General features: G+C 45.3%; 1 protein-coding gene across 1 annotated transcript in view; it reads right to left on the bottom strand.

The window, feature by feature from the left end:
- Positions 1–4,825: 4,825 nt before the first annotated feature.
- Positions 4,826–11,653, bottom strand: part of adamts6 (ADAM metallopeptidase with thrombospondin type 1 motif, 6) — a 45,973-nt gene continuing 39,145 nt past the window's right edge. The window contains exons 21-24 of the mRNA XM_076095201.1: positions 9,458–9,662; positions 9,192–9,368; positions 6,036–6,192; positions 4,826–4,935 (exon numbers count right to left, since the gene is read on the bottom strand). Coding sequence (XP_075951316.1) covers positions 4,826–4,935; positions 6,036–6,192; positions 9,192–9,368; positions 9,458–9,662 — 649 coding nt within the window. The remainder of the gene's footprint in view (positions 4,936–6,035; positions 6,193–9,191; positions 9,369–9,457; positions 9,663–11,653) is intronic.

Raw genomic sequence — 11,653 nt, 5'->3', positions numbered from 1 at the left:
GCTGAAGAGAGCTATGTTGTTAGTCGCTATGCTAATCCTCACACCTCCCGGCTAGAGAAATACAACAGCCACTTTCTTTAGGTCGAGGGCTATGAGTTGTCCTCAGGACCACGACCAAGAGTAATAGCACGTCTTTTTGGGAGCCGATGATGACTACCACCTGAGAGACTCAAACTTAAAACGTGGCAGTTCCATTAGGATGCTGATTTTAACATTTGAGCAATTTTGTGCAGGTTTCCGTCAGTTCCCGTGCGTCCTGCTGGATTCTTAGTACCGCATCATCGGCGCATTTTGCACACCTTTGTTTTGTCATGCAGCCTGTGGGGAATATTTAATGGCTGATAAGCGACAGCAATGGCTTCTCTCACTGTCAGTAGTTTCCATTTGAAGTGCTTAATCCTGCAGAAGAGGAGAAATGTGTTCCCTATCCTCTCTACACCTCTTATCATAAGCAGCCTGTGACCTCTGTGCACTGGGAAATCACCTTGTCACGTATTCAGTCAAATACACATGGGACGTGTCAGGGAGACTAATATTATCACCTCGACTAATAAAGCTAACACAGTGGAATAAGAGGGTTACAGTACGTTTCTGTGGTCATTCTGATGGTGCATTACTGTTTACATTAAAGACCAGCTCACACCAGCAATCTGTGCACATTTTTTCGCATTAAGGTCAACTTTGAATTTGAGGCGTTGACCAATAGCAACCCTGTCTTGACATTGCTGATCTTTGAGCGGATGGAGAACCGAAGTGACGCTATCGTAGCTTCTTAGCCACCGTGTGTTGCACCATTCACTTTAATTAGCCCTCCTGTGTTAGAGTGAAAGCTGTTTCACAACAGGGGAAACGTTTGCACTCAGTTATGTTGGTGAAATCAATGACACAAGTACATCTTTTCAGGATTACATCCACATATTTTGGAAAACATATGCAGCTTTATTTCAGTGTACCACTTTCGTTACAGTGCTGAAACCACAAATCTACTTTCATTACTCAAACTGTCTGGATCATTCACTGATCAAAATCAATACAGCTGCGAGGCATCATGTGTTGTCACGAACTCGATCATCTTGAGGCCTCTTGGCTGAGTGCACATGCACAGTATCCAACAGAAAACCTTTTGTTTGTATGTTTCATCTACAATGAGCTATCGTCGGCGTATGTGCGAATATGTGTGTGAATGTTTCGTGTGAAGGTAGCCACCTCGGGACGGTCAGGTCATCTGCAGATGAACTCCATCACCTCTCTGGTCGCCCTCAGCTCTGCAGGTTAGCACTAATGTAATCACAGACGGGCCAGCGCGCGGAGACAGAAGCCGGGCCAGACGTACAGGTATTCTAAACTGGTTACATTAGACCAAACAGGCCATCTGTCTCCCTCTGTAATTGGACACTGTTGGATTAGAAGGAGACGGCGGCATTTCCTAGCCAAGTGGGCTAGTTACTGTTTATTTGGAATTAATTACCAAGGAGAGTGGAAACCTCGGCAGTTCCCCAAAGAGTGAATCCAGACACTTGAGGCCCGAAATGAGAGGAAGGAGAGAGCCGAACCCAAAGCCATGGCAACAGAGCGGGGACAGTTCAGAATGGTGTGCTGACACTGACGTTTATTGTTTGAATCTCAGATGATGATGCAGGAGTTAGGTAGATTAAGGACAAAAAAAAAAATGGCTTTTACAAAACGTTGCCCTCCTTCTCCGGTTCTGCCACCTTAAACTCGGGCAGCGAATGAATGGACTTCTTCAGCGGCTGGTACCGGGTATCCTTGGTGTGATGCCATGAGCTGTTCTCATGCTGTGGGTGCTTTCCAAGAGTTGAGTGAAAGGACAAGAGTCTCCTAAAGCCTGTGAGAACGGAGCATCCAGCCTGGCACCGACGCCTCTCACTTCATCCTCAGTGTTACGCGGAGCTTTTCTTCCCTCTCACAGGCATCACTGTGCACATCACTAGAAATGTTGCGCAGACATGTTTTGATGTGTTTTGACTAGCGGCAGAAAATAATGAATCCAATGAGTCTCTTTAAAAGCTGCTCTTTTTTTTTTATTGTATCTACTTTTTAAAAAAAAGGAGGAGGGGGGGGGGGGGGCTGGTGAAGGGGCTGCATCACTGCATTTTTTGTTCACTATGCTAAAGTTCAGTTTGCATGCAGTGAAATAAATGTACAAGTGAGACAACGCAATAAATTAGCATATAATTTACATTTGAAAAAAAAAAAAATTAGTAACAGTGTACCAACATTAATACTGAATATAAAATATACGCAACTAATCACATGATGCTTTTCATTTATCTTGCACTTTAGGTACAGGTATAAGCAATGTGACATTCAAACATCCAAGTTCACAGCAATGAGTACCAGTTTGAGTGATTTCACTTCTCTTTTTGATATCTGGAGGCTTCGTATCCCGCAGCCAGTAGATGAGTTAGTCCAAGCAGTTTGAATTGATTTCAAACGCTTCTCAGCATCCACCGTCCCTTCCCACCGGCCTCACTCGAGGTTTGGTAACCGATTAAAATCTGCTCGACATTGTCATACTGAAGGTGGCTACAAAAAAAAAGTAGCAGCAGCAAAATTAGAAATGAGTTGTTAACAGCTTCGATGAGATTCTTGCACACTCCTTAATTGTCTTTCAGGGTTTTCTCAGAGTCCTTCTGTAGCTCCATAACGAGTGTGTGTGTGATGAAGACGTTCCCTTTCACAACCCCACGACACCAGCAGGAACTGTCACCTGGGTCGGTCGGCTACAACCGGGCGAGTGTCCACACAAAACACGGTTAACAATGGAAATTCCCAGTGTGAGGTATAAACCGATACAAACAAAAACAATAACATGACCAGCATTTACCAACACAGATATTGACAAGGATATCATTTCATATTGTTTGGATCCAGCCTCACTTTTAAGCACACTGGAGGGTTGAATGGAAGCACCCACTTGATAGCACCAGAAGCCTGGGAAGGCCGTAACCCTCGGAGCCGAGCGGGAGGAAAAGAAGAGGTAAACACAGTACTCCATGGAAAGAACAAAACAAAATACAAGAGGGGAAAAGCACCATTGAGTTGAGTCTTTGTTACTGAAGGATGATGAGAGGACGAGTGGGTAACTTTAACTGAAAACGTGGTCTGGCAACATATTCATAATGTGTGTGTATATTTAGCACTGGCCCCTTACTCAAAGGAATAGTTAAGACATTTTGGGAAACATGCATATTAATGTTCTTGCTGAGATTTAGACGAGAAGTTTGACATGACTCTCATGTTTGTTGACCAAAAATAAAACCACACTCAGGAGACAGTTAGCTTAGCTTAGCATAAACACTGGAAACAAGGGGGAACACCTAGCCACTTTAAAATCCATATGTTGGTTTTTCAATCCTGACCAAAAAAACAAAAGCGTAAAACCTCCTGCTGAACTGAAGACAGTCAGAATCAGCAGCGAATGCCACAATTTGTGATTTCGTCTTCAACTTTTCATGCTTTTGGACATATTAAAAGACATTAGAAAGAAGCTGAGAGTTTTAGAGGTGCTGGTAGGTTGATGTTTTTTACGCTTGGACAAAGCAACGCTAGCTGTTTCCTCCTGTTTCCAGTCTTTATGCTAAGCTAAGCCCGCTGGCTAAAGCTTCATATTGACAGTACAGACGTGAGAGGGGTCTTCTCATCAAACTCTCGAATGTAAAATATTCCTCATCAGCGCTGAAACAATGAGGGTCTCTGCTTGCTTCTTAAATACAAAAATATGACAACTTCTGATTAAATAATCATCCAGCCTGAAAGATGAAGAAATAGTGACTCCACTGAACAAACCGCTTCGTAGAATATGCTCCTTCAAGATGAATCCTTCAAAAGTGAACTGAGAGCTCCTCAGTGGGATGTTTGGTAAAGGCCAGTTTGGTGATAGTGTTTCATGTGGCACCGTCTGACAACGTCTTCATGATCACTGACACTGGGGTGAACTTTATGTAAGTGTTAGGAACTAAGGCACCCGTCTGGGGAACGAAAAGGCGATTCAAACATCCTCCTATAAGCACGCCGTAGTTTCTGGTCCTGGATTAACATCATATATAATATACAGATCCTTACAGTATATAAGGGTTTAACGTATGTTACGGTGTGTAATACTTTCATTCCAGCACAGAGACGTTGAATATGAATTCCATCACGTTACATTCCCTTCCGTGACAGTCGGCTACTATCTGACGATATCTCGGCTCTGTTTGGAATTGTACAATAAATATACAGTACACCGGATCTGAGCGGTAAAATTGGCAAAAAGTATTGACACGGAAAAAGTGCACCGAAGCCAAAGGTCTGCCTGCCGATAGCACCATCACAGTCGTCCCAAAGACGGGAGCCCGACACTTCCGACTCCCCCCCCCCCACCCCCTCCATCTTCTAGCGAGGAGTCCTTCCCTCCGTCCGTCTCTGGGGGTAGCATCCTCTGCGAGCGACGTGTCCAGCACTTTGGATTCATTAAAAACAACAAACACGAGGGAAGACTAACAATGATATCGATAATTATTATTATAATAAAAATAACACCAACGAATAATCTTCCAAAGTTCCACTTCACAGAAGTGACAAAATCAGTTTGTGTCAGCGTCGGGGGCTGAGCAGTGGTTTGAGACTCCACCACGACGGAGGGCCGGAGGACCAGGTGTGATAAACAGGGGAACCCTTACTCTGCCTTCCACGTGTCCGGAGGTTTCGGGGTTTTCTTTCTCAGTCTGCCCTGTTTCTCTTCCTCTCTCCCTTTGCAGCGCTACATCAGCCTCCCTCCATCTTCTTTCTAGCCGTTGTCTCTGCTTCGCTCTCAGAGGTGTCAGTGTCCCTGGCAGGTCTTGCAGCACATCTGCCTGAAGTAAGCACGGCTGCAGAACTTGAACTTCAGCACCAGCGGGCAGTAGGCCACTTTGTTGACATCTTTGCACTCTGGACACAGAAAACAGATAGTTTTGGGAAAAGAGTGAAGAATTATCAGATTAGCTTTCTGAGTTTTCTTGACAGGATGACATTTTTTATGTTAAGATGTCGGCCGTATTGCTCAGAGAATGTTGTTTTTTTGCACTACTGATTTGTTGTTCGTCATGTTTTCGTTGTTCAGCAAGAAGAGCAACAACTGCATTTCGTTGTGCGACCCTGAGTTGCATAATGACGATAAATTATCCTTGAAACCTTATAATTAGTCTTTAAGGATTCTGGAAATACCTTCAGAACGGTGCTTTTAAATGAGCTTCTGGGTTATTTTGAAAATGGGAAGCTGATCGCTGTGACTCCCAGAAGACATGAGAGGAACAGACGGGGCCAACCTGCTCCGCGAGGCCTCAACACACTCAAACTCTGCAACTATACTTGGACGCAGAGGCTGAAGCTGAGACAGATTCTGGCCCCGTTCGCTAACTGGGCTTCCTGCCATCCCTACCATGCACACACACACACACACACACAAACTGCTTGCTGGATGGCGGACAGGCAGTGCTCTAAATGCCTTATCACGATCAGAGTGTCTTCCCTTATTAGGCTTTGGCCCCTGCCTCCGCAGAGCCAAATGAAACGAGACATTGCCTCACTGCTGTCCGTAAAGGAACAATTAGCCTACAGCTAATCCCATTAGCCAGCCTGTAAACGCTGCTCACGTTTTCCATTCAGGCTAATCGAAAGGCCCTTCTCTATGCATCCGAATGGCCATCCATCATGTGTAAGTGTATATGGAGGGTTGAGCTGTTTCGCTTTGACCAGCGGCCAACCTCACTGGAAAGATTAATGTGGCTGGCAAAGTGTAGAGGAGTGTGTCATCCAAGCGTGTTTAGGTCATAGCAGAACAGTGAGGATGAAGATAGAGACAGTTTATAACCTTCTCAAGAGGGGCTCTGTGTGAAAGCAGTGCACAGCGCAGCACAGTAGGTATTCACATCTGCCTTAGAGGAGCTGCAGGTTTAAATAGAAACCTGCGTGCGTCTGGCGACCACAAGAAGGAACTCATGAAGGGAATTTCTTTTCTTTCACATTTTCCAGCGCTATCCTCGTCTTACCGTCGCCGTTTGCGATGGGGGTGGCGTCGCACTTGCTCTCGCACTGCTGCATGGTGGTGGGTCGGAGGGACTCGGCGCAGTCGTTAGACGGCTGCCCGGTGTACGACAGACACTGCACCGTCCTCATCTGCTGGCCGAGGCCGCACTGGGCCGAACACTGCAACAGAGAACACAACACACTTATCGGCTCTGCGCGGGACGGTTTTAGCCGGCGGAAGGCTGAAATGCAACGAGGTAAATTTGGACCGTCTTTCCCTCCGTGACCCTGAGTGCTCCAAGATAATGCACGCAGATGCTCAGTAATCCCTGCACACAAACACACACAAACACACACACACACACACACACACACACACACACACACACTTTCTCTCTGTATGACTTGATCCAATCAACCAATCATCGGGGCACGCAGGCAGCGAGCAGACGGAGTCACCTTCCCTTCGGTCTCATTCAGCTGACTGCAGTCGGTGACTGAGTTTGTGAACCCGGAGTAACCGAGTTCAACTGTTGCTCGCGATGTTTTTCTCATGTTTGTGTGTGTCAGGGGACTGAGATGCAAACAGAGCAGGAGACGAGGACGAGCATGATTTATTTATGCAAAAACAGAAGTATGTTTTAAAGTTTGTTTTCTTACGATGAGTTTGTCACGATAACCACAACTTCTGACCGAGTTGATAGGTGGGCCAAATCAGCGGCCACACTTCAATAACTACGTATTTGTCGTTTTCAGAACACCAGCGTGCACCTGAACCTTTCACCACTTCATATTTTTTGGTTTTCAATGCTCATAGCAGTTTGTAAAAATGAGACAAAAACTAGAGAAAAACAAAAAAGTAAAGAAGCAAAAGAAACGACCTAATCCATTAAAAAAAGAAGAAAAAAGGTGATTAGATAGTAAGAGTAGATGGATTAATAATAACATTAAACCCATTTAGTTAGTTTCATGGGACAGTATTTCTAATGAGTGGGGGACATTTTTTTCAAATGTTTACGTCTACTTCCTTTAAATAAAAGTGCATCCTCACAGAAGTATGAATGTCTACAATCTTCTGAGATTCCTCAGTACTGCCGTCATATTTAGAATTCATGGGACATTGGAGTATTTAATGTTGATGTGTTGTAATGAAAACAACCTAAGAGATGCCTCCTTTTGCGTTAATAAAAAATGACTATTTGATGGACTCGCCTGGAACAGAACGGAGGGAGAAAAAGGTTCTCGTACTGAACCCAACTTGTGCACCTGACTTCTATAAACGTGTTATTTTTAATAAAAAACTGAGAATGGTTCTATGGGTGGCCGTTAAACTCCTTTGGCAGTAAAACTACAAAAACAAATGCAGCAGATGCCAACACACCTTTGGCCTCAAATGCATCGTCATGATTACTCTTTGGGAGAAACAACACACCTGTCAGCCATCACTGTGTGTGTGTGTGTGTGTATGTGTGTGTGTGTGTGTGTGTGTGTGTGTGTGTGTGTGTGTACGAGCGGCTTTCTGTCACCTTCAATGATCCTCTCTGGCTGCCTCAGATCAGTGAGCCCTCATGTCATCCCTTCACAATTAGAGAGTCTTTATTAGGACTCGCTGCTGGCCATGACAGATGCCGTACGTCAATGGTGCGATTTAAGTGGGATTTGAACCGGTGACCTTTTGGCCATGGGAGACCAGGAGCTCGGTAGCTGGCAACAATCTCCCCTTTCTGACGCTTTAAAGGGACCGGAGCAGCGAGGGTGAAGCTTGTAATTACAGCCCAAAAAAAGTGGAGAGGGTTATGCGCGCACGCGCACACGCACACGCACACGCACACACACACACACACACACACACACACACACACACATCTGCAATGAATGTGAAAGTGCTGTGTAAGAGCAGACTCCAGCTGTTGCTCTACGAGGTATTAACCTCGGCTCGGCTCTTTGATGGAGCGCTCTGAGGTTATCAGTGAGCTCTGCTTTGTGTTCCACTCTCATTGGCTCTGATCAAATTGTAAAAGTGTGTTATTGACGTCTGCCGCCGCACATGTGGCCGTTACGAGGAGAAGCCAAGGGAGAGCCGTGACCTGGACTGCCTGACTCTTAACCTTTGACCTCCGACCTGAACGGCACAGTGCTCAGACCGTGACATCACCTCCGCCTCCAGAGAGTGACCGTCTCCTAAACATCCGAGCAGGCTGTTTAAAATCCCGCTTTTGCTTTTACCAAATTGCCGACAAATCCTGCAGAACAACGCGCGCTGCTTTCTGTGACGCACGTTTCTTTTTGGCGTCCCCTCACCGGCATGAGTCAGCTGAGTGTTTTAAAGTGTTCTACAGCTTCGCTGAGCGCACTAAGTCGTGTCAGGGTGAGCCCAAGAATGCTACTCCTTGGCCTTCCCTCTAAATCGTGTTCCTGGAAGAGATAGAGGGGCCTGGTCCGAGGCAGAGATAAACTTCAAACAGCCAGGAGGATATTTCTGACGCTGATCACCAACTCCAGGCCTGCTGGAGCACTCGGACTCGCACACACAGACAACCTCTACACACACACACACACACACACACACACGTCACAGGCCTGCTTAATGTGTCATCCAGGTGTAAATTATATCAACCATTCACCAACACATGGAATCTGTCTGAGTATCTTTTGTCTTTTAAACATCCAGGCTATCCTTTTAAAGGATTAACCAGCGTACTGCAGTTTGGGAAGCTCTCTAAAATCATGCTTAAAGGAACAGTTCCACCCAAAATCAAAAAAGACATTCTTCTTCTTACCTGTAGTGCTGTTTATCTATCTAGACTCTGTTGGTGTGACGTCTGCCTTCTCTCCAATATAATGGAACTGGACGGCATTCGGCTTGTAAAAAAGTACATTTCTCTTTCCAGAAATCCTGACCCGGTTACTCGAGATCTTGAAAAACCCGGTTACGGTTTCTAGAAAGAGACGTTGCTGTTGAGTTCTTCAGGTGGGATTTTTTTGGCGCTTTGATCATCACAAGCCGAGTGTCAACTAGTGACAATATATTGGAGGGGAAGGCAGAGATCACGAGGTAACTCACACCAAAACAATCTAGATTGATAAACAGCACACAGGTAAGAGGACAGATATTAGAGATTTTGGGGTGAACTGTCCCTTTAAGTGAAACAAAGCGATGTGAAGGAGCCTCGTCCTACCTGTCCCCATTCACCAGGGATCCAGCGAGGAGGTGGACAGCGTCCTAAGCTGCAGCGGATTCGGACCGGAGGCTTGTTGTGGCTCGGGCAGTGGGCGGGGGGGAAGGTCTTGGCGAGGTCGCTGCTCTTGCACAAGGCGATGCGGTGCTTGAAGCCGGGCCCACATTTAGGTGTGCACTACAGACGGAGGAGGAGAAGGTCGTCAGAAGGAACTCACCTCGACAGGCCCCGATGAGCCAAAAGATAGTTTGAGAATAATATCATACCTCCGACCAATCCAGAGTGACCCACTTTGGCGGGCAGGACTGGTTGTTGCAGGACTCCCGTTCGATGGGTCGGTGGGTCAGACAGTGGGTGTCCTCCAGCGTCTCCTCCTCAGCGGGGCCGATCTTCCTGATGCACAGGACGGTCCTGGTCCTCATCCCGCCATCACACGTCTTCCCACACTCCGACCAGTCGCCAATGAACCATCTGGAGGAGACAGACGGAAGAGTTGGAGCAGAAGAAACTAACCCTGAACTCAGAGAAGATGAGGTTTACTATCCATGAATCTAATGACACATGTTTTAATGGGTGGCAGCCTTTTAACACATGCTTGGTCAACCAGTTGTGAACGTATTTATCTTTTATTTATCTGTCAGAATGTGACTTCTTATCATTCCTTGGTTATTATTGTCTTTTTTTTTTTTTTTTTTACTGTGAATTGAATTAATAAATTTTATCCTATTTACTGTTTTTGCTTTTTTTGCAAATAGAGATTTTGTTCATGATCATATTATATTTAATGTGTAGTGAAAACCATACGGAGAATCTGCTCAAACTAAACAAAAGAACCAAAACTACCAGCGTGTGTTGCACTCCCTGTGGTTACTTCATTACCAGCAGCCTTTGATAATGTCAGAGTGTAAAATCACATTACGGTTCTGGACTGGCTGGCTTCATTAAAGTGGGATTACCAAAACAGCAGAGTCGAAACTCCTCGGACCAAACACATCCAGAACCAAAACGTGTCAAATGAATAATGATGTTTACTTCTTTGAGCAGACAGTTCCTGATTTAAAGGGGACACATCATGAAAAAGTGCTTGTGCTCGTACATCTATGTATCTGGAGATCCCACCAACTAACAGTGACATAAGACATCCTGGTCAGAAAACATGTGTTTCAATCAGATTTGACTCCCCTTCCCACTTTCTTGCTGAGAGTTAGATGAGAAGATCGATACCACTCTCACGTCTGTGCTTTCAATATAGAGCAGGAGCCGGGATACAGTTAGCTTAGCTTAGCATAAAGACTGGAAGCAGGGGGAAACAGCTAGCCTTGATCCCTCCAAAGTTGAAACAAGGACCCACCTAGCAGCCCCTCTGAAGCTCACAAACACATTGTTCCTCATTAGTTCAATCTGTACACAAACAACCATAACATCCATTAAAACCTGATGACGGAGATGATGCCGATAAACTGAAAGGTAACCGACATGTTTGCCACGCAATGCCGCTGAGCTTTTGGCCTCCGAGAAAGTCTTATTCAACCCTGTCAACAGACTTCAGAACCAAAATCATAAAACTGCCCAGACAACAGCCCTCCAAACACATCCCGCCGCTGAGATATTACATCATCTGAAGGAATGTATACAGAATTAACGACGTGTTCAAACATCTGTGCTAGCTTTCATTACTGGAGCCCATAAAACCGTGGCTATTCTAAAACAATGGTGTTTACGCCGTCTCCTGCAGTCGGCCTTTCCTGAGGCTGCAGAGCCGGGCGTCTGCCTCCCGAACACACACAAACGTCACGTGTGCACTGTAACTCAATACACGCACACACACACACACACACACACACACACGCACTGCAACAGCCTCCAAGTACTATGAAAATAAATGAGATAGCACATGTCTGCGTCCACCGAATACAGATGTGAATATAAGTAAAGTGTAGTCTAAATGTATGGATGCATATGACCACTTATACAGTCTGAAACTAATCAACCCGATGCATTTAATCCCTCTTTTTCCAGAGTCTGGCTTCATGCTTCCAGCTACAGTTTTGGGGGTTTGCAGACATTTGGCCACCAAACACGAGTTCATATTCCACCTGTATACGTGCACGTTGCCCCTCGAGGACCGGCAACGAGGCCAAAACAATCAAACACAGGTGGTCACTTTTTAGGGCTCCAATTGTTGGCGCGAGGCAAACACTGAAAATAGTTAACATATGAAGTTATAAATCATGGCCATTTTATTTTTATTATCATGTTCCAAACACATTTTTACAAAGTAGGGCTCATTGAAGGCGAACTAATATCCCGAGTCAGTCTCATTTTTATGGAGGGTTTTTATCTTTGAACGCAGTAACTTTAAGCAATATTTTTATATTAACAGTGGATCGAATGTCTATGTGTAATGCACAAGGTTTAGCAAACCTACGGGGAATTATCACCCGACACAGTTCTCCTCAGCC

The sequence above is a fragment of the Anarhichas minor genome, unplaced genomic scaffold (genome assembly GCF_050575085.1).
Source record: "Anarhichas minor isolate MPS153535 unplaced genomic scaffold, ASM5057508v1 ptg000002l, whole genome shotgun sequence".
Taxonomy (NCBI): Eukaryota; Metazoa; Chordata; class Actinopteri; order Perciformes; family Anarhichadidae; genus Anarhichas; species Anarhichas minor.
The sequence above is the reverse complement of the archived record's forward strand: the minus strand, read 5'-3'. Positions and strand labels throughout refer to the sequence as shown.